Below are 24,529 nucleotides of genomic sequence, written 5' to 3'. Positions count from 1 at the left end.
ACATACAAATGGATTTCGTTATAAGCAAATCAAGATTTGTGTTTTTCAAAATTAACCAATCAGTATTAGCATATAGGAATTCAAAGGACAAATGAACAAATATACAGATAAATAAATTCATGAATTAAAATTTGTTTATTATAACGTAAGTGTCGAATGATTGCATAAAACCGGTTATAATTTTTGTTCTCGTTAATTGTTGTTTTTATGTGCATCAATCACAACTATGTAATTCACTTTAAATTACATGTACATCATCTCAATTATGTAACACGTTGTTCATATTACAGTTTCTGACATCTGTAAAATGCATTCTTTGTTGTATCGATGTGTAAATATTTGTATTATGTGATACATGACAAGTCTTAATTGCAAAAAATGCTTTATACAACAATTTCAACACCAAACCAGGAACCTGCTATGATTATTAAAACATTTGAAGGCTTTGTAGATTAATGAATAAATCACAGTCAATACGTACTTGCAGATTTTTGTGGAGCTCACACAATGACAAGACTTATTACACATTTCTTTCAAGCACCAAAATCATTTACATTTTAACAATACATGCATTCATTTAAGCGTCTTCAAGTACAAAAAGTTCTGTCTAAATTGTTTTCTCATTCTTCCCCCCAGTCAATGAATGTGTGGAAACATGAACACTAATCCATTTTTTCCTTCAGGGAATGTTTATATTGTATGGCTTTCTTGCAATAAAAAACAAACAAAGAAATTGATAATTATAGAGTTTATCGTGAAAGCGGTTGACCTTATAGTAGCAGGAAAAATATGTTACAAGTTATCAGTCAAAACGTGAAATGTATGTTAAAGGTTCCTATAAAGAGGCAACACACATTATTGTATTTAGATCCGATTTACAAGCAAACTCTTGATAATTCATAACTACAGTATTTCATAAATTTATGAAAATTATTAATCGTTCACCATTATAATCAAAATGTCGAATCCAGATTTGTTAACAGATCAAACTAAAAATAATAATGTGTGATTTAATAAAAAAAAACAGATAAGCAATATGGTGTTTAAATAAAGTTAACACGTTTATATACTCTTAATTGGGCAATTCAAAGTAAGATACAAGATTGAGAGTTTTGTTTTGCGCTAATATACCGACTTTGGATTTCATTCGTCAACATGCTGTATTCGGTGCGAATGCCAACGATCTACGAGGAGGGTACAGGTCCATTTTTGCATAGATGATTGCAATCGTGATACATTGACTATATGCGAAATCCTCTGTCCAATAGATCTGGTTTTCTTTAGTTGAGACATCCATCTTGATTAACCCAACGCGTGATCTGTCTTTTGTAATTAGGCTGCAAAAACACGCGTTGAACTAGCGCCAAACTTACTACCAATATGTTATTGAAAAGAGCGAGATCAACTTTCATTTATTATGCGTTATTACCTTTTTTACAAAATGCTTTCCAATATCCATTTTCATCAGGTTATTTATAATTTTAAAAACGAATTAATGGTGATAATAAAAAAATCCTAACTGATTATGCAACAAGATTCATAACATTTTGCTATTTGAACACTTAATATGAGTTCAGTTTAAGTAGGACCCAGTCAGATCTCCATTGACTGGTAACTTTTTTCACCCAGAATACCGAAGCTAGAGTGGACCGCAACGAAACTCAAACTCGCTCTGTAATGCATTCAATAAGACTCTCATACCAAATTTTAGGTAAATATCTGATAGCGATTTTGGAAAAAATTCCGAAAACGGAATGTAGGACGGACGTCAGGACAGAAGAATCGACATTGCTACTGCAATATGCCACCCTACCTATAAGAGTTAATGACGTTGAACTTGACGTTCATTTGGAAGAATAATACACCTCAATTTCAATGTAATATTTGAATAAGTGAAATGCATTAGCTTAAAATAAATCATATTTTTTGTTTAAACAGTACATTAAACATAACGTAAATTTAAACAAAAATGTGACTTATATTAAATGTTAATGTGTTTTTAATGCGGACAAAAGTTGAATTACATTCAAGCAATGTGATTTTACGAAGTAAAAAAATAATACTTTCGTTGGATACAACTTCGAAAAACGTAGCTTTTAATGTTTGGAGGCCTCGAAGGCAAAATCGTTTAATAAACATTGCATTTATAATTATTATCATAAACTAAGTACTGTAATAATATATTGTTTTAAACGCGCTCAAGTGATAAATAAAGTTATTAATTATTTTATTATCTCAGTATTACTATAAATTAACCATTATTTAACATGTGCCGTCTGGTCTTTTTTGTCATTTAAAGAATTTTAACATAATAATTTCATTCAGTTTCATTATCATGTAAAGATGTTGTTAAAATGGTGTTCTGCACATGTTAAAGATACTTGATATACCATTTACATACATAATACATATATAACATTATGATGTTAGTAAATCAATTACAAGATGTAGTAAATCTTTAAGTTGTTTGTTCAAATTTATATATGTCTCAGAACGTTTTAAATATGTTGCTGTGGTTTGCATTAACCTGCTATGCAATCATCGTTCAAATATACTTGGTGATCTCATGTTTATATATTGGTGTTTGTATTGGTTACATGTTGTGCGTTGTGTGTATTGGTATATGGGCGTCAGACTGTTTGGTAATAGATAACTTGCGATCGATGATAAGGACCTCGTGCTGTATGATGCAGCTGAATTTTTGCATGTATTGTTAAATTCGGAAACAATCATAAATGTTATTACTATTTCTTATTACTATGGTATTAATTAATTGTCTTTACACACCAAACAGTTAATAATTAAGAAATAATCGACGGGTAACCGTTGGTTATTGCGGTAATAACCAAAGGTATGGAGTTCCGATGCATAGGAATTAAACCACATGGGCGTAGCCCGAGTGGTTTGATAACACGTATCGGAACGATTAACAGTTAATTAATTTAAGATATACCAATCTTACAATATCAATTGCAAACAAAAGACAAATAATTCGATGTCACCGACTTAATGTTAATATAATCAAAATAATAGTGATAGAGGCTTTCGCAAAACGTTATGCCATAATAGATGGATTATATTAAATAACTCAAACCAATGCCCCATTTGAACAACGCGTTCAATAGACATAAGAATGAAGAATAATACTCGACCATGGCAAAATAGGTTGAGAATTTGAACATATACAGGCTAAACATGGTGTCTATGTCATAAATACATTTTTATTAAACAAATAAAGTGTGAAGTTGGAGGTGGTAAATTCCGTGTAATTTTTAATTGTATTACGCTAAAAGAACTTTTCAGCTTTAAGAATATTCTTTGTTTGTCGTCGTAAGTGTAATTATTGGTTTGTAAAGACGGGAAAAAAACCAATACAGTGTAATGCTTTCTTTGCAAGCAGGGTCTTTATTTTGATGAATTCTTAATTTTCAGAACATTTTGAAAATGTCATTACATAAATAACCTACACCTAAAGATTGTTAGTATTAAATTGATACAAAAACAAGGTTTTAATTATTATATCGTTGGTATTAGTTGTTCATCCGACTGATTGCTGTGCTTTTACTCGTCTTATGGATTCGGACATTCTGAAAATTAATGTCAAAAATACAAGTGATCTACAGTGACAATATTATGATAATAAAGTTTAAAAAAAAAGTAAATCATAGCCATGCTCGAACTTAAAATGAAGATGCCAACAAATATTTAATGTTAAATAGTCGACCAAAAGTTCAACACAGAAAAAAGCAACCTATTCCCCCAAAATTGCCATCAATTGTTGTTCCAGTCCAGCTGCAGATTTGAGAATGATAATTAATACAGGGAACATAAGTTTTCACAATACTTACGTAGTCATGGCTGAATTTTATAGCCGATACCTCATTATGCTTAAAAAACTACTCAATACACATTACTCAAATCAAAATAAAAATGAGCTAAGTCTTAACAAGAATCCACACAAATAGCCTCTAAAGGTAAACATGATTCTCCAATTCACAAAAGTGATTTAGTGACGACGGATTCTCAATACCAACAGACAAGTTGCGAAAATGGTCCTACTCATGCACTGACAGAGACACATAATCTCAATACTTCTAACATTCGCTACCCAATACTAAGACGTTTAAGCTTGTGCAATGGCCCTTTTATGCCTTCTATCCATTCTCATGACCATGTTGTTGTCTCAGTTAATATTTATACAACATTCTGTAAACCTCGTTCAGGAAATTTGTAAGTATGCTCAACCAAAAGTCAAGTCATCTATATATATTCCATTATTTATTTTTAAAGTATATGGTTTGAACTACTAAATAAAAATGTCGGACAGTAAATACACGTTAAAATAAAAATATGTTCATCCTATACCAGTTCCGGTCCAAACGTAGGTGACGGCGGGGTTGTCGAAGGTGATGCCACGGATCGCTCTCAGGTCAGCGGCAATCCTGTCCCAGGGAAGGCCGACGAGATTTAGGTCTCCCGTCAGATCTGGAATCGTAATATCAAGTTTAAAATAACAATGTTTAGATATGCACATTTTGCAAACAACACATGAATAAACAACCTTGGCTAACAATGATAATGGATAATATATGTATATGTTATTTACATTTATTTTAGTTACAAAACAAATCAGGTTTTCAATTTGTCAATATTTTGTATGTGCCGAAATATCGACTCTTTCAAAGTTACACACGTGTTATAATGCACCGGAATAAGTACGCGAACTGAAAATGCATCTTCTACTGGGATATAAATAAATTATAAAATATCTGTGTTCGATAAATGAAATATTAAAAATAGTGAAAGTGCATAAACATCCGCACTGTTTAAATCTTCATTTCACATCTTGCATTACGGCTTCTTGCACAGATAAAATACGATTTTAAGAATGATGATGATCCATACGAGTCTGGGTATTGAACTATTCAACACAACTGGATTTAGCTAATAAATGTAGTCCTTTATGTGATTGCTTTTACTTACTCGTGCGCGTGTCTTTAACCACGAGGTCGAAGAAGCCAGAGATGCAGGAGCCAGATGTAGGGTCTGGGGTTAGGCATATCAGCCACCAGAAGTACTTGCTGGGATCTTGGCTGTAGAAGACTTCAAACCTCTGACCTGGACTAACTGAATGGGAAAATATAGCATGGTCAGCAAGTAACGACATCGTTGAACAAAGACGCTTAGAAAGCTGTTAAGATTCTTAAGCTGCATCTTTTCAGAAATAGTTAGATTGTTAGATTGATGAAAAAAGGGTAATGATGGCACTGATCACAAAGTATGATTAAGTCCCCTCCGGTTTAAACTGAAATATAAATGTAAAAGCTGGCAGCATGTTTCCGCTATCTGAATTCAAATAATGTCGCTTTGACGTTTCTCTCCGGTGATATTCATGTAGAAGTTTACTAATAAACTCAGAAGATTCCTGCGCTCATTAAATATATCAGATAACCAGCGAAATGTGAAAACAAATATACTTTAAAATGCCTGATTAAAAGCAATAAACACTCTTAGGTTTGAAAATGACTTCAATAGTGTCTTTCGAAAAGTATGTGTTAATTTGCAAACCAATGCTTTATCTTACCAATTTCAGAACCTTGTAACCGCTACAGTTTTACGAGTTTTACAACATTCACGTCAAATGACGTACAGAAAATAGCACATGTGTTGTCATAATACTGTTTTAGGTAAATGGACTCGTTATTAAATATCTTACGGGTAAAAGCCCGCGTAGCGGGCGTTTACTGAATCATTCATATGGAAATTTAGACAAACAATAGGCATAGGGGATGCATCTAAAAAAAATGTGCCACGCGACAAATATTTTTGCGATGCAATTACCTCCCCTGAATACTCATCTTGTCCCATGTTCTGCTTCCGTTTGTTTCCTTTTACCCGGCCTTCGGTGGGTATAAGCCATAGACTGGTTCATTACATAAAGCGACAGTCTAAACCATTTGTTTTAAACATTGTAGTCGGCATCTGTATTATGGTGGTATTTCAATAACGACACTAAACTAAACTACTTTTCACTTGTCTGAATTCATAACGCATTTACCATTCACTCATAAAGCAGTTTAACCTGTGATCATGATCAATATTTGGGTAAGTTGCGGTTGTAATCCACGAGGAACACGTTTATTCTCCACATTTAACGTTATTCCGAGTTTACTTGTCTGCATTTTAGCTAAGTTTAGCTGGTTTTACTTCGTCTGCACTCACTTTTTCAATTCTCATTTATTTGCATATAATAGGTTACACATCACTATATAAAGATATGCCATCAAATCACTAAATAGATTAAAAATGGGTTGGTAATTATTGTATTTGGTTACATAAAATATCAATTCATTGTTAAAAATTACCATTTATAGAACGGAAACTGTGTTCGTCACAAAGCAAGTTATAGCAGATTTTGAGATGAGTTCTATATATGGCTATTCATTAAAACTATTTTAACAAAAACGGTGTCCATGTATATAACGTTTTGGTGATATTTCTTAAGTATATTCAACATGATTACATGTATTCAAGGATCCTCTCTCTCTATGGTATGTAAAGATACGCTGTGATTGTAAACAATATTTCAAATCACACTCATTCATTTTCGTACCAAACTGTGAATGATTGTAAACAATATTTAAACTTGTTCCCGATCATTTTGTACTACAGTAAACGGTTTGATACTGTAAAAAAATGTGCTTACATAAACATAGGATATTGCCAAATTACAATGTGTAGTTTAGTGATTTTTCTTTTGTTAAATATTTAAGAAGATGGTCTGTCAAGGGCTGTGCTTCACACACTATATGCATTATGCTGCGCAGCAAAACTGACTGGATGCTAAATACTCAACAACGATGCCGTTCTAGATCTATCAAACTTGCCAGTGATGGAAATTATGCAATTGTGGCCTTGAAATATTCTGTTAAGTGATTGTTATGAAACATATAAGAAAACTGTAAAGAAACTGCAGTTATTATAAAGAGTGTCTGCCTATCATCAAAAAGAGTTTCAGCATAAAAATAGTATCAGATGTGCAAACAATAGTAAAAGAGAATTGAAATTAACAATTAGAAGATAGAAAACATGTTAAATGAATGTTTATACTAATAGTGCTCACATGCATTTATTAAATTTATGTAGTTAAACAGCATACCACAAGCAAGGAAGGGTACTCAGTTTTGGGATCATTAAATTTTGAAGACTTCTAGCAAGACTTTTAAATTTTAAACAATATTAACTACAATTTTTGGAATTTGTTATAGAATATTGTGTAATTTAATGTTATGTTTTCTGTCCCATGATATAGTTGCAATATTGTGAATATTTTAATTGCAAATATGCCTGTAAATCGTTGACATATACTTTTGTATTCTTGCATAAATTATAATTCGAAACATTATGCTGTTTTTTATGTGGTTTTTTTTCATCAGTTTATGGCATGAGCAGTACTCTAAGATCGCTTTAATTCCTTCTTCTACTTCTACCCATAAAGTTCATAAAGCATGGACGCACCTTAGGCTAAAGAAAAAGTCCACTTTCAAGCCCAATGCAAACACTACGGGAATCATTGTTTTGTTTATACGTTTTGGCTTTACTTTAAAACCAATAGTTTTCCGATTTACTTGGATTAGGATAGAGAGAATACAATATTGACATTGAAATTATATCATATAATCGCTATTAGTTCATAAATGATCATTGCCCTCTTCTATTCCATATTCTGTCTTCAACGTATTGAACTCCCTGCATATGTTCAAAAACATAAAACAAAATATTAATATTAAAATACATATTTTGACTATTAAGAAAGAATTTTCTTTTTCGGTGGACAACAACTTCGCATATGCGTGTTTGTCAAAAATATGTCGTTCAGTTATTGGTTTATAGCAGGGTCTAGATGAAAGCATGTATGACACACAGCTGTAAATAGACACGTAAAGAAAGATACAACAAATGTTGTTAGGGAAGTAATTAAAAGATGCTAAATCTTTTATGATAAATTTTATCTATCTTGATAGTTTAACATTTATCTTTTTTTTTAAACGCAGTTACTTCCATCTATTCGATAGATTTTTAAGATTGACATTTAAATTGTGTTTATTTAAAAAATGAACAACCATAAAACGTGATATTAAAACGATTGAAAACAAGACTAGTGGTTACAATATCTATTACTTAAGTCTTACAAATCCTTTGTTGGTTCATTCGTCTTTAAACGAATAAATTTGATTGGTTGCTAGGTTACATTTGAATGTGTTGTTCCATTTATATGTGCAGGCTTTTATTTTTAATCAATATGAAAATTAAAATAGACACCTTTTAGCTTTAGCCCGCAAATTAGGTAGAACCCAGAATCATATTATATCTATATATTGACCTTAGGGCGCAAAGATTGCCTCAATCCTGTTATATGTGGGCTTCGAAATAAAATATATTATATGTTTACTATTTTACCGTTCTCAACAACGAGACATTTTGTTACAGATCTCATAAACTGATTTATACAATTATGTTTTAACTTTCGTCAAACCGTTGTAAATGTGTCCAAACAAAAAACATGTGTAATACAAGGAAATAGTTCAAGCCCGTAACATGCTAGGTCTTTAAAACTGAGGGGCAGAATCGGGATATATAAGACAACCAATGTCGCAACCTCCGCGAAGAGATTTGACGGAAACCAGCATAGCTGTGAGTACAAAGAACGACAACTCTGCGTGGAGATTGCCAATGTCGATGTTGACATTAATTTGTGAAGTGCTTATTCAAAATGAATACATGCCAAGTTTCCATGTAAGACGAACTATATATAACCAAATGATCATATTAAAATGACCGTCAACCGATATTTACGAAATACCAGTAGTGATATATTCATCAATATAAACTAATAATTGTAAAAAATGCGTTATTTTAGAACTTTTCTTTTTTCGTCAATCGCGGTTTACGATCCCTTTAAAGGATTTATAAATGACAGTTGAGCCTTCATTTTATTCCTTTATTAATATCATCACACTTACATAGGTAAATGTATTAAACATGGGCAAAGGAAAATGTCCTACAAAGCTACCAAACTCTAAATTACCTTCCCTTAGCAGTGCTGCACCACAACGGTCCGATCCCAGAGTGAAATTGACGATTCTCCTTTGACAAGTTGTTTCGCTGGAAAATACATTGAGACCTTTGTAGCATGTATTACGCTTTTTTTACATAGGCTTTTGTGTGAATATTATGCATCAATGTTAAGATCAAAATGTAGTGAAAATTTATTAAGCAAATGAATGCATCGAAAAAAAATGCACGTACATGTAAGCATTTTTGTTTAATTCAAAACGAATTGAGCCCATGATGTTATATACAAGAAAATATCACCAAAACAAAAATAAAAGATTCTATCTCGCATGTATACAAGATACGCCTGTATATGAAGCTGCATAATTAAATAGAACCGTGATGATATAGGAATCACATATGAGATGCCGGTTCAAAAAAGGTAAATACAAAGATTGAAAGGACAAAAAGAAAAACCGCGCAATTTATTGATTTTACAATGAAAGGTACATACCTGACTGTAGTCGTACGGGTGACTGTGTTTCCAGAGACACGCCAAATGTGTTTGGCCTTACCAAACGCACCTGGCGTTCCGATCAACACCGAGTACAAACTCAGCCATTGGCCAGTTGCTATCTAAAAGACCGAATAATAATAGTGAAGACAAGTTATAATGGTTGTTTAATGGTATAAATAATTTAGCGCCGTTTTCGAAAAATCATATTAAATTGATAATCTTTTACCAATAATTGTGAGTTTCGACGTTTCAAACAGTCAGTTTTCAGAAAATATAGTTATTTAATGGATGATAATAAAATATAAATATAATATTTAATTAAGATCCCTGTTTACATGTTCTGGTGAATATGTTTTATTCAAAGCTATATTGTACTAAAGTGTGAATAGTTTAGTGCTGATTTTGATTTGTTATATTCTTGTTCTTTGTTCGACGGACAATAATTTGTGCCCAATATCTAAAATATCCAAAATTTCATAACTGTGCGATATTGTTATACAGTTGGAAAGACTACGCAACAGGCTTGTTATATCCAAAAGGGACCAAGTGTTCCGCAGTATGCAAAACAATTTGGCTGGACCACGTGGCTTGTTTCATAAATGTCTCCATATAATGTATATGAAATTATAATATCAAAAACATATGTAAATTAACACATTTATGTTATGTTTATGTGACAATAAGATTTACAAGTACTAATCAGAACTAACACAATCATATTTAGTGTCGTTTTGGTTTCATATTTTCCAGTAAGTACATTACTCACATTCTTCACACATGGCTAACATGATACCTGTTGAGATTGTACACAAAAAGTAAAATTATATTGTCTCTGTAACAAAATCTGTAGTATTTTAGGTTAAGTAAAATACTAAAATGAATCGCTTATTTTTTATGTATGGCGTATGTACAAAAGCTAAAAAAAAGATTTGATGAAACTTTCTCTTTACCACAAGTTAGTGAGTTATGTGAACCTAGTTATTGTAGAAGGAACTGACTTACAACTCTTGAAAATAATGCAGACATAGACAATTGTGCTTGGCTGTCATTGGCAATTTTTGAAAACACAATTATTGCTCTGGTAATTTCTTTAATCTTTAAAAAGCACGATGAATTATACCTGTTTTACGCATAAAGCTTCGTACAAAATCATCGTCCAAAGTTTGCAAGAACTGATTTTGAATGTTTTTTAAAGCAGCGGAAGACGAAGCAAAGCATCAAAGCAAAGCAAAGCAAAAATCGCTTATTACATTTACCTGAGACGTGAATTGTTGCTGGCTAACACTTGGTCTGCGAGATTGGAACTTGTTGCATTTTGGAGGACGGTATTGATACGTGTTCGCAAAATTCGGCAGTACGTGTTGTTCGAAGTGTGCGTCAATCACGGGCACACACACAGCAGCGATGATAAGACCAATCACACACTTCATAACTTTTGCCTTAAAATTATGGTCAAGTATTAGTTAAAGGGATTACTTAGTCGAGCTTCCTATGAAATATTAGTCTTTGTCTAATTCTTGACAGTGTAAATGTAGGCATTCATGGCTTCAACACCTGTATTTTTCAGTCCATATATGTTAAATGGTGATGTGCTTTTTATTCTTTAAACAAAAATTAAGAACGTTGTTTGTTTTGCTTACCCCGACGGAATTGTTTGCTGATCCTTAAAGTTGTTTTGTTGAATAAAATCCTTTTTCTATTAGGTGTTCGAAATTTGTTATTATTCGATTATTTAAATATAAGGTTTCGTTACATTTGATCATATCCGCTGAAGTAGCTTCTATGAAATAAAATGCTTAAGAATAACTAAAATGAATTCTATATTGATTCATTTTTACTTTTATTCCATATTCGTATAAAAGTGGGGAATTGGAAACAAATTTACAAAGAAAGAAGCCGACTTATATACCCAATATTTTTCTCTTTTTTTCAACAAATGACATTTTTTTATTCAACTGAATAGTACAAATTGTCAGAAACGAGCGGGTCGGAACTTGACTTATCCCGAGCATGTTTGCTGAATCGAAATAAAACCGATTGTGCGACATAAAATGCACACAATTGAGACTGAAATCCGTTTAACTCTTACTATTGAACAATAATTTTCTAAAGGAAGCGCAGTAATTAATATCAAGATAAAAAAAGGGGAAAATATACACCATCTTCTTTAAATTCGAAATCAAACAGAACTTAACATATAATGTTTAAAAGCAAAAACAACAACATAATGTGTGTCATCGTTTGCGAACAGTGTTTGTAAGAAGACCAAAAAAATAAAAATAAATGATTTATAAAACAAATGTTTTTAATGGAATCAATTACATTACAGAATTAAAGTAACAGTATCAATAAAATCTATGAAATATAATTCTAAACATCACAACACTGACATAAAGCATACGTATTATAAAGACAATGCAAATAGCATTGCGTTTGTCTAGTCACTACACGGATTAAACTATCCAACAGAAAGCATTCTATAAGTAATGAGCCTCATTATTATAAACCGTTCAACAACGCTTTCATTGAAAGCTGTTGACAATGATTAAATGGGAGTAACAGAAAACATTAAAACAGTTAGTTTAAGAATCTATGCGTTTTTCTCTGATTACACTAAAGTATGTTTTTGTTATTGAAGCCTCTTAAATTATATGGATTTGAATTTGTCTCTACCATCCTCCAGACTTAACAATGTTAGTATCTGTACCATCTTCCAGACTTAACAATGTTAGTATCTGTACCATCCTCCAGACTTAACAATGTTAGTATCTGTACCATCCTCCAGACTTAACAATGTTAGTATCTGTACCATCCTCTAAACTTAACAATGTTAGTATCTGATGAAAATCTACGAGGATAACCTTTTAGCATACTATGTTTAATATTTAACATCAGAACAAAAATGGCGACCACAATTAAACAATAAAGTATTAAAAACCTGATTATGTGGTTGTATAAAAACATCCGCGCGATATTTATAGAATGCTCTTGGAGTTGTTATGACCAACAAGTTAGAATTAATTCTCGGGTTGTGAAAAAGTTTCAATTTCCTATACAATTTGAACAAATCGATACAAGAAATATAAGCTCTATCAAATTTGCGATTTAATATGTTTGTCTCATTTATTTGCAAAACAAATCCCCCGTTAAATTTAAAATGTCCTCATTTTTACAAAAAAAAATTATTACAATAAATTAATTAGGGGAGTCGTAACCTATATTCCTTACACGTGAATTGACATATTGACATTATTTTGGAAGTCTCAAACTGGAGGCTAAATGAAATAGTTTTTATTTATGTGATTGAATATAACCCTATGATTGTAGCACCTAACAATGTAATCGATCCCACACATGTGAAGTAGTATAATATATGTATATAACACATGTTTCACATTACTTAACATTACATGACATAATGCAACTATGTACAGTTTATTCTCCAACTGTTGTTGGTATGCATTCATTCGTTGTTGAAAGTCTATATTTCCTGAAGCATAAATGTTTGCGCGATTCTATAAGCAGTCAATGTTCCCGCTGCATAATTGTCACAAGAAATCTAGGTCAAAACCAATATTAAATAGCTGCGTCGAAATACGAATTACATAAATAATCGACCTTTCATTTTTTTTAAGTGCCATATACAAAAGCAGTTTAAAGCCATGCCAGAAAAAGCATTATTGTAAAGTAAAGCATTTTGAGTTGTTTGTTTGTTACGTGTGTTGAAATTTGTATGGTTGTTTTTTTCTTTCTTAATAAAATTATAAAGGCGTATTCCATATACCAATAAACAACTATTGTTGAACAACTATAAAACTAACGAGACATAATAGTTTATAAATTCAATCAATGAAAACATATGACTGAGTAAAATATAGCCCTTTTCGGAAAAGTTTACTTTCTTGAAACGTATGTCACGTGTTTGGATAGAATACTGAAGACTGGATGGTAAGCAACCGACCGAATATTTACTGTAATCTGTTACGGAGACAAAATCTTCAAATTTATAAACAAAAATAAAAAAAATTAATACTGAAGAAACAAACATAATGCTAAATGAGAATCTCATTTTGACAATTAATTTGACATACAATTTTGATTGAACAGCTAAAAATGCCCCAGCCTTCGTGCGCATTAAACGCTCCTTTGGAAATAAATGCATGTTGACATAAAATGTATGTAATTCCTAACAAACAATTATTATAACTTAATATTCCGAAATTCAAAAGATTATTGTAAAATAAAGTGGACCCTTATCAAAGTATAGCATTGCCTTTTATCCATGTGTATTATAGACAAATCTATTGCGTATTATTTGTTTTTAACACGTAACAAATCACAAATGTTTTTCTATATCATTTATTTCCAAATGGCTTGTGTTATCAGAACTAAGAATAAGACAAGCATGACTAATTTTTATCATTTATTGCAAGTTTCAGAATAGACTACACAATGAATACATAAAAATAATTCGAATAAAATAAAATGGAAACATTCGGTAACTTTTTAACATAAAAATCATTTCTATATTTTTGTTAAGCTTATTTCTATTTTCGAATTTAGTATATGAAATGTTAACTTGTAGTTTATTTTTGTCGACAAAAGTGGATGCGCTTTATATAGTACTTTAATAAGGATAGATTTCCGAGTATATACAATGAGGTAGTGTGTTTGTTTGATTTTGTGTCGGTTGTTTTTGAGAACATATAATACGTTAAATAGTTTTTAAAAAGTGTACATGTATTCAATAGAATCCTCGAACGAACCTTCAGTGTTAAGAAATGGTGTATGATTACATGCTGAGCTTAACGATTACAGTGTTTCCCGATTGAATCAACTATTTCCTACAATAAAATAGACATTACGTTTGTATGAAACATACAATTGGCAGAGGCACAGTATAACACGAAATAATGTGCTCAAACTCACGGTTTAAGTTCTAAATTAAATTTGAATAATATGTGTTCAGAAATGAAAAATAGAGTTTCGTTTTCCTAAATGTGTTATTTTATATAAAAAATACTACACCTCCAAGCCTTGAAACTTCCAATATATCATCGAGCAATAAAGCCATTTGTTACAAAAGCATCTTATACTGTCCAACTCGATTCTTACAATTACCATCAATCATGAATATATAATTAACTATAAAGCGTATTTAACACATCGTAAGTTTCGATTTATGTAAAACATAAAATACAATTGTGATATATTAATCCAGAAAATCACAAGTACATAAATGTATGATAAGTAAAGCACGTACTTCCACAGGTGGCTTTACAGTTGAAAATATCGATGTTTCTCCGGAAAACAACTCTCTGGATCTGAAGAGCTTAACTAAATTAATACAAATTCAAATATGTTTAACTTTGGTCATTGCTACTTTATGGAGCGGCGTAGCAATATCAATTCATTGGTGCACTGGCTTTCAGTGAATGCAAAATGAGTTTGTAAATGTTTCACGATTAGTTGGATAATTAAAAAATATATGTCAGTTATAAAACTCTCAATATTGCAACAATAACACTTTGAGTGCATGTTTACTATCTTTTATGATTCGCCTCAAGAACAATATTTAAGAAATTGTCTTTATAATCTTCCGCTGCCAAATTGTGTTTAGGCACTGGATCACGCATCAATGTCACGTTAGTGCAATTTTATTATCATTCAATTTATGCATGAGTATCCTAAGAAGTGTAAACATGCATCTTTCACATGTTAATATATGATCAATATATTCTTGTATAGTTGATGCGTGTTTAAACAAACTTCTATTTAAAAATCTAACAATATCTTGAAATTTACATCGTTATTCATTCTACTAATTTGAATGAAAATGGACTGTTCCCCCACATTTTCAAAACAGCAGGATACGCAACTGCAAAAATGGGGAATACGTTTTACAAATTTGTTACTAACATGAAGACATCAAGGAGAAAATCAAAGTAATATAAACGCACACCTTAATGCCTCTAGGGTTGTTGTCTAGCCACTGCGTACGAGACCATCCTGCCTTGGATCGGAATTTAACAGATAGCAATCTTGCATAGCAAATAATAGGATAAAAGTATGCATCTTCAAAGAATCACTTTTCAATTTAATGTAAAGAAGCATCCATATAGTAAAATTAAAATTGTAATATCAACACCCTTTACAAATGATTAATTATCATAGATCATTGATTTATAGAGCTTTGAAAGTATTTTCAAAGGGCAACTATTCCTTACATCGACAATTTGTAAACCTAAAGAATATGCATGCACATAATACATTGTTGAAATAGCGCGAATAACAATGTTATAACTTACTTTAAAACAATTCATGGTGTAACAGAATTTATTTGTAAAGTGTATGCACAAATGTTAAATTATTACAATTTAAGTTCTATTATTGCATAAACTTGTGTTGCGTTTTAAGTGTAGCCGCAAGACTGCGTCTGCATTAACAGTATGTACCCTTGAAGTCATGATAAATTGAATGTTCCAATGTTTGAGTGCACAGCATCTTGGCAATATGTGTGTATTTCGAAGTTTTTAAGGCCCTTCCGCCCCTGACAATACATTATGTCAGGAACCCGAATATTTCAGCGACCTACCGGTAATTAACATTGGGACTCCTTTTAAATTATATCTAAATTGGTGTGTTCTTGTATTGTAGGGCAACCTGGAGTACCCGGAGGAACGCCCAAATGTATGGAGTGACCAAAATTCCAACTCACATTCTTTCGAGAACGGGTATTGAACCCCGGTTGCCGAGGTGAGAAGCGCATTACAAACAGATTCGATAGCCGAGAACAGACGTAAACCTAAACGAGTTCTTCACCAATCTAACATGAATGCGACTGGTCCGTTAATCCACAAATAGATTGATCTTTAGTTTTTAGACACACGTTCACATGTTGGTGTAAATCGAGTATGGCATCTTTTTGCAAATCAAGTGTGGTGTTAGGAAGGAATGTTCATGGATGAAAAAGCCCTAACGCGTGCAAGTACATGTGTATAAATTATAGCTCATGTCAATAATTATGTTCCAAGTAACATCTTGACGAAAAAATACGCAATGGGAAATTTCTTTAGAAACATGTGTAACATAAAATCATGGAACATATCAAGGGGAAATAATTTGTGCATTCTGCGATGAAATTTAATGCAAAAAATGGATCGTGTTTGTTCAATACCCGTTAAATGTCCATGATGTGTCGTAAGATGTTTATTTTATAAATAACAATAAAACAAATTTAACATAAATGTTTCATAAAAATAAGCTGATAATTTAAAGAGCAAAACGAACATAACGTGTCATTGAAATGTTATTTTTTCAAGACTTATATCGACCATATTCTAAAAGACATCGCTTTATAAAGCCTCGACCTTACTGTATTTTAAGTATTGTTTGATAGTTAACAAAAAGATAGCGCATCAACTCGTTATTCTCTAAGGCATTTGTATCAACCAATTTTAAGAGGTACGTCCAATTATTGGGAATCACTTTTAAGGTCATCAGTTTTGATAAAAACAAATGAAATCAGATTCCTCGCAATAAACACAAAAAATCAACAAACAACTCATTATGTAATATGTCAGGCTCGGCATGGACTGAAAAAGGCTCGGCAATCTTTTAGGCCTAACCTTACATAATTTAAAAAGACGACAGGGCAATTACCGGTGTTTCTCTTTATATGCTTGTACAACATGTATTTAAGGAAAACATTCATTGATTTCACTGAGTCATTGTACAACAAACCCAATCAAAATGTGAGTGGCAATTGACATAAGCAAGCTAAAAATGGTTTGTTCTCCAAACTTCAGGTCTGGTCCCGTATTCACCAACCAATTCTTAGACTTAAGAATAAAGAATTGACTTAGAACCAAGAAAAATGTGTCCAGTGTTTGACTATATACAGGCCTCCACTGGTGATTTTATCATTAACAATATGTTTTTTATGAAGAATAATATATATAGAGAGGTTTACGGCAGAGTTTTACTCACAATTAAAGAAATTCTTGAATATTCTAATTTAAAGAATTTTCTTTATTCTTAGACTTAAGTCTAAGAATTGTTTGGTGAATACGGGCCCAGAACTATGAATCACCGTGTTAATTTGTTAATAAAATGCATCATACAAAATCAACCGAGAAGCAATTCCATCAGTCATAAATATAATATAATAAACTATGAAGCGTATAAAACACATTGTTAATTTCGATTTATTTCAGCCACGTCTTTTTAGTTTGTTAAACAGACAAATTATATAATACGTGTGTTTTATTCCGTTGTACTAAAATGCACACTCGCAAAAAATTGATTGTCAGATAGAAAGACGAAAGGTAAAGAAATGGAAAAAATTTGAATATGTCGGTAATAACAAATTATACTAAAGATTTTAAAATGTAATTAACAATGAACCAGTTGAACGCTACTATACGAACATAAATTTACTTTTTCCATTAATTACAAATTATTAATTGAATACTATGCAATGTTCAGACTTATATTAATATATTTACTTCTTCTTTTATTCGATAATGTTTTGACCATATGCCTAAGTAAATTCTTGTCTCTGTGTGATTTATTTCTCAAACACATAAAACTAATCGGAAGTGTGATCTCCCGGCAATTTAAAACATGAACACTAAACAACTACGCAATAAATTAATGTATGTAAGCGAATATTGTTGGCAAACGCCATAGGGGGTGTCTAACACCTGTTTCCGTTTAAATAACATGTATTTATTTGAAAGGCGCCACAAAATCGATATTTTGTAATTTCGAAATTTGTATAACTATATATCACGAGAAGAGAACAATCTCTTTGTAACCAAACGAATTCACTTTGTTAATCTCCATGTACTAGTAATGCGTTTCTGACATGAAAGACGCGACAAGTAAATACTCAAGGGGATTAATTTAGGAGTTTATTGGTCTTATTTTCTTGTAAAAACTATAACCACTAAGTCTTAAACACTGGCCTTACTATCGTTTTTGCAATTGTGAGATCATTGAGCCTTTTTAATTTCATACGCTTTAAACATGTAATGAAGCTCGTGTAATGTATTATTTTGTACATTTCCGTAACCCCGAATGGTCTCTGAGAAAGTTCGTATTACAACGATAGTTTGGTAAAAAAAAAACAATACGCATTTAGCGGTATTTAATGGGGCCTTTTCACATTTCGATAAATTGACAAAATAAAAATGAAATGTTTCAGATTCGCAAATTTTCGTTGTAGTTATGATATTTACCGTGCTCTAAAATATCCATTATATGCTTCTTTTGACGATAAAAAAACTGAAAATTATATAAAGCGTTGCAACGCGAACCGATTGAATACTTTGGAGATTTTTTTAGATCCAATGTTTACATTTATCATTATAACGCATTTAATGACAAACTTCAATAAATACAAAATTCTGTGAAAAGTCACCTTAAATAGTTCCAAATTTCGATTTTTTAATCGATTTGTTAAAGATTTTTAAAACTTTTTATAATTATATTTTTTTGCAAAAAAACAAGTTTAACTCTTTCCTGATATATTTGTTTTTAAATATATGCTAAATTTATTGTCTTTTTTTTAAACAAAACCAAAGGTGTTTTTTCTATAATAATTATTCAAGACCATATCAAATATGATAGTGATGCAACTTAATTTTAAATACGTCTTGTAATTGAACATAGTGTGAACAAGTAAATTTGCCAATATGAGCTATATAAAATACTTCGTGCCTTAGTGCTTTCGTTTGCAAATGATGTACTACATGTTATTCATACGAGGAAGCAATTTATGATAGTTGTGTATCTATGCGATGTTTAATATGTTTCTGAAAGAACTAAACTGCTCGACTGCATCATGATTATGGCATTTGTTCAAACCATTTTCCCTTGCAAGTGAATCTGAACTCATTTACTATTAAAAATGCCTGTATCATGCATTAATGAATAAATGTACACCACTATGTTAACAAAAATAAATTGCGTCCTTAAGTGGTTCAAAAACAAGAGCTGTCAGAAGACAGCGCGCTCGACTTTCCGAGTGCTTGACAGTATAACGAGGCTGCACATAACGTGAAAACAATACGAACATGTATTAAAAGGCTGTAAATAATATCTCTGATAAAGAAAAATGTTGTTTAATTATTAGGTATTCGTTGCTACTTTGTCTACGTATTATATAAAACAGTCTGTTCAACTCCGTCCAACAAAATATCAAATAATAGATAGACAGTGAGCTTATTTGTTTGCAAGTGCAACACACCTAGCCATATTTAATGTTCAACGAAATCATTTCGTTCGGATATCTTAAGCTCGAGTACATGATGAATGATAGTTATCAATTAAGAAAGTTTTCTCTAGATGGAAACACAATACAGACATAATACAACAAAATCATCATTAAGCATATTCGATGTGTAGATGACTCAGATCATTACACCAATAAGTTAATTGAACACAAACAGGCATAACTAAGACAATAAGATGCCCTTCTCACAGCCTGGGAAAGATACCAAGCACATCTTTTATTTAAAGAGAAACACTGCAGTTCATGTTCGTATTGGATGGAAATTAAGTAATGTTTTATAAACAACATATATAAACAAGGATAAACATATTGTACAAAATTTTCCTTCAGCAAACGTGAAAATAAATAAAACTTGAACTTGTCACAGTACTGAAGTAACAATACATTCACCGCATACAATAATTTATAGCCAATTGCAAATATTAAGATCCCAGTGACCGATTTTAACACAGTTTGTAGCGATCAACAATTTAAGTTATGATACAATTTTATAGAGATTCTAACTTTAGAAAGGAACTCACCTTATGTAACTGTTTAAGTGGGATGATACAGATCACACATGGACACCTTCATTTCATAAAGATTACTGGTTTAATAATAAATTCAAACGTTGGGTATAACGTATGCACACAAAAGTGTGTCAACAGACATAAAGAGAGACGGACAGCAATGTATGCATGAAGCATAATATATTTATTTTTTTCTTGTGTTATTCAATGTATGGGAAAAATATAAATTTCCTTATAAAAAACAACAACTAGTATATGTTAAACTATAACTTTAAGTTGTATGTCAATCTATTTCACTTGATGAATGATTTAATCCAATACATTTCAAGCGTAATATTATCACATGGCGAGTGATATAACGGACAAATGTGCATTTACAACCTCGCTGTATTTCACATAGGAAATTTATTTCTCCGCATAAAAGAAAAGCTTCTAAAGATATCAACTATACTTAGATTAATATTTTTGAAATACTAATTTCTGAAATTGTCAATACATTGTACCATAAGAGCAAAGTGTAGGACATATTTATTAATTTATCATAGTATCAATTATTAGTACCGACCATTGATTTCTAACGGAAATCATGACAAGGAAATAAATTCATGACGTTAGTAAATACTTTGGAATAAGTCAACTTCTAATATACATTTAAAGTCCTTTTCTGGACGGTTGTGGACCAAACTAGGGGTAGGCAAAGTTCGTATTTTATTTTATTTGCGTAATCTGCATAACTTTTTCAAAAAGTATTTTACAGTATATTCATGATGTATTTATCCAATATGTTCGATCCCGGCGTTATTGAAGCTTATTCATAACACATATGTAAGTGTATAAATATCACTAACCCTAAGAGCCCCATAATGTTGGGTAAAATGTAATGCTTTTCTATTGTTTCATTTGTTCGAATCATTTATAAAATTGCACTAGGTATTTCGCAACCCTAGGGATAAGTTTTATAATGTTTTTGGTTATTAAGTATTCAGATGTCATAACAATGCGTACCTACCAGACAAAAAACGTTAATATACTTAGGAATTGCATATGTTTAAAAATTATTTAAAACGATTTAGTTGTGTGACATAATGTTCATGTTACACTGGTATGTAGTTTTACAAGCAAAACGTATAAGTCTCTCGCATATAAATCAATTAGAATTTAAAAAATAGTGGACGTAACTGACAATCACTGAGACATAAACGTCTCTTTTTGTGTTTATTATTTTAACAAGACAATATATAACTAATATTATTGGCTAATGGCTAATGAAAAAGTAAATAATGAGTGGGCCGAAACGGCTAAATTCTGGTAACCGTGTAATCACATTATTTTTTAGATTATGTACTCAGTACTGATCTCGTATAAAACGCCTGTCTTGTTACTTGATGAAATTCAGATCTTTGGTGTCTGAGAGTAAACGCGGACATGAATTATTATTGAAACGGACGGTACAAGCATGACAAATCAAAGGAGCTGAACGACCTTACTTTTATAAGAATGAACATTAAAAGTTTTATTAAATTTGGCTGTCAAGTTCCCAAAACATCGCGCGGAACATAAATTAAAAAATGACATAAAAAGAATAAAAGGTAAATAACGCGCTGAACACTCATTGGACCTTGGCCCACAATGATGCGCATTTCAACTTAACAAACTCATACCGAGAGAGAACTTATAAATTAGGCAAACAATCAAAAATATAATTAAAAACATTTGGTTAGCGTGCATATGATTCCTTACACTTACCGGGCATACATACGATTCGATCGACCCTGATGGCCTCGTCCCTCTATAAAGCCTGTAGATGACATTTAGGCTATACATAACAATGATCGACGGACTAATCCCGCATGAATTAGGTCACAATAGTGCTCGTGGATCATCAAGGTCAACTCGCATACAATAACCGGGCATGCATTCATTCGATGCGATTGACCCCGATGACTTTTTTGTTCCTTATGAAGCAAATTGAGGTTATGCATGGGCTATATGCACAAATGACCGACGGACTCAACTCGCCGGAATCATGTCCCTTATAATAAAAATGTGACCTTTTTTACACATACACACGCAAAAAAAAATAGACACGCATACACTGTCAGTCATGAAGCGGCGTACAAGAGCTACCCAGATAAACTCATGCTCCTGTGAATACGAATTTTTTTTCTTTTTGTTACCCAGAAAGCAAACATACGACCGCTATATGTAATCTACGTCTTTCAGAACATTGTTGTTTGTTTTTGCATCTACATGCACATCACAAACAAATTTGAATGAAAACCAACGAAGGATGACCTTTTGAAGGATTACAGCAAAAGTTCCAAGTGACACACTACATAATTAGGGGAGCTGAACATTGAATTGCAGTCAAAAATGTTTGGAACATCGTCAAAACATAACAATTCATCGGATTGACCGTAGAAACTGTATCGTTTGGATGCAACAGAATATGTGTACAAAGACCAATTATAGTAAAGATTTTGACATACCTTTGTGATGCTTAAACTTTTAAATATGGATTTATGGTATTTTGCAAAGGTGGAGGAGGAGCGTTTTCCGCATCGTATCCTCAAAACCACCTTATATCCGCCTCAAGCCCATACAAAGTCAATAAATCTAAGCCTTTGTAAAGAGAGCGACGTTTAAATACAATATGAAGGTATGCACAACTTGGGTAAAGAGAGGGATCAATGATTCCCATGAGAAGGATACATTGCCACTTTACATCAAATCAACTAAACAGTAGGTAAATTAGATCAAGGGTCAGTCAGTTGCACTTATTGTTGCCTCAATTAATGCAGTGTACTCGTTCAATGTATTTTACTGCCAAGCCAATATGTGCATTAAGTGCAGTTCATAGAGCAGATAAGTAAGAAATTGGGACAGTTAGGAGTTTGTTCCTTACAGTTACAAGTCGCCCGTTACGGGGCCCCTTTTGAAAAGTATATCGGGTTAGACTCATATGTAAATTGTTTTAATGATTTATAATCATTTTCGTTTTAAAGAACATCTTAAATAATGTAGTGCATGTCATTTAATTATTGCCCTTTAAATATAATATGAAAATACTTTACCATTCAATATTTACATATTTAATGTTACTCGATGATCATTCTATAGACATTAAACAAAGTATCGTTATATAACTAACTAATACACAACGCACTAAGACCCTTACCGCTGCCTTTTTAAATATAAGTTTTATTTTATGAATTCTTTAAAATAAAAAAACGCAGAAGTGTTGTATAATAGGCAAATAGCGAGTGTTTATGGTTTCTTTCGTTGCTTTTATTCCCATTTTATCTAATTATCAGAACGTATACTTTTATATTTACGTATAATATCTCATCGAAATGATTGTAATAATGACTTTTTCCTATCGAAATGCATTATAATGCACACGTGAATAAACAATAATTCATTAATGCTTTCGCTCTCTCGTTCAATTCCTCCATTGCTTGCGCCCTACATACATTATCAGGTCCTTTCCTTCCCCACGCACTCAATTACTCATTCATCTATGTATTGTGTTTTATTTCTTTTATTTAATTAAATTGTTAATGATAAGCGAAACAAAAGCGTGCGATGTTCGTGTCAGAAGACGACTTGTACCTTGTAACTATACATTTTCAATTTAGAAATATCTATCAGTAATCATCTAGGTCGTTCATTTAGTTCGACGTTGCTGTCTAAAGAAAAGCTCACGGATCTTGATAAAACAAACGTATGAGGTCATGTTTCTTAAAACCCGATGTTAAGTTCCGTCTTTCATACGGGTCGTCAAACAAAATTAATGGCAAAGTTCTACTTATTATAGTTAAATAATATTAACAACTACCTAAATTACACACACTTAAAAACGCTTACACTCGCATGCATACTTACGAGCGAACAGACGTTCGCATTAACACACGTGATAATGATTGCAATTACTATTTTGAATTCGATATTGGGATAACCCGTTGTATCATATCTATATCCGAGTGGACTAGAGTTACTTCGCTGAATTGATGGTAATTACAAGTGTTAACGCTTCACAGATGATTAAGATTTCAAAATTATTGTCTATTTAATCTCGTTTTTAATACGGGCATCTGAACAAAACACAAAACAAGCTAAATTAAAAAAATAGTATAAACAGAAAAAACGAAT

General features: G+C 31.8%; 1 protein-coding gene across 1 annotated transcript; it reads right to left on the bottom strand.

Moving 5' to 3' along the window:
• Window positions 1-3,405: 3,405 nt before the first annotated feature.
• Window positions 3,406-14,891, bottom strand: LOC127855992 (uncharacterized). Its single transcript, XM_052391930.1, has 7 exons — window positions 14,835-14,891; window positions 10,828-11,010; window positions 9,569-9,690; window positions 9,089-9,165; window positions 4,984-5,127; window positions 4,366-4,485; window positions 3,406-3,587 (listed from the first exon to the last, which is right to left on the bottom strand). Exons 2-7 carry the CDS (start codon window positions 10,999-11,001, stop codon window positions 3,571-3,573), a joined length of 654 nt encoding a protein of 217 aa, XP_052247890.1. The 5' UTR covers window positions 11,002-11,010; window positions 14,835-14,891; the 3' UTR covers window positions 3,406-3,570.
• Window positions 14,892-24,529: the final 9,638 nt, after the last annotated feature.

The sequence above is a fragment of the Dreissena polymorpha genome, chromosome 13 (assembly GCF_020536995.1).
Source record: "Dreissena polymorpha isolate Duluth1 chromosome 13, UMN_Dpol_1.0, whole genome shotgun sequence".
Classification (NCBI taxonomy): Eukaryota; Metazoa; Mollusca; class Bivalvia; order Myida; family Dreissenidae; genus Dreissena; species Dreissena polymorpha.
The sequence above is the reverse complement of the archived record's forward strand: the minus strand, read 5'-3'. Positions and strand labels throughout refer to the sequence as shown.

Coding starts and splice junctions, on each gene's coding strand:
- LOC127855992 (XM_052391930.1), bottom strand. CDS start 11,001: ATGAAGTGTGTGATTGGTCTTATCATCGCTGCTGTGTGTGTGCCCGTG. Junction 9,691..10,827: donor AGCAACAATTCACGTCTCAG/GTAAATGTAATA, acceptor TCGGTCTTTTAG/ATAGCAACTGGCCAATGGCT. Junction 5,128..9,088: donor TGCAGCACTGCTAAGGGAAG/GTAATTTAGAGT, acceptor TTTCCCATTCAG/TTAGTCCAGGTCAGAGGTTT.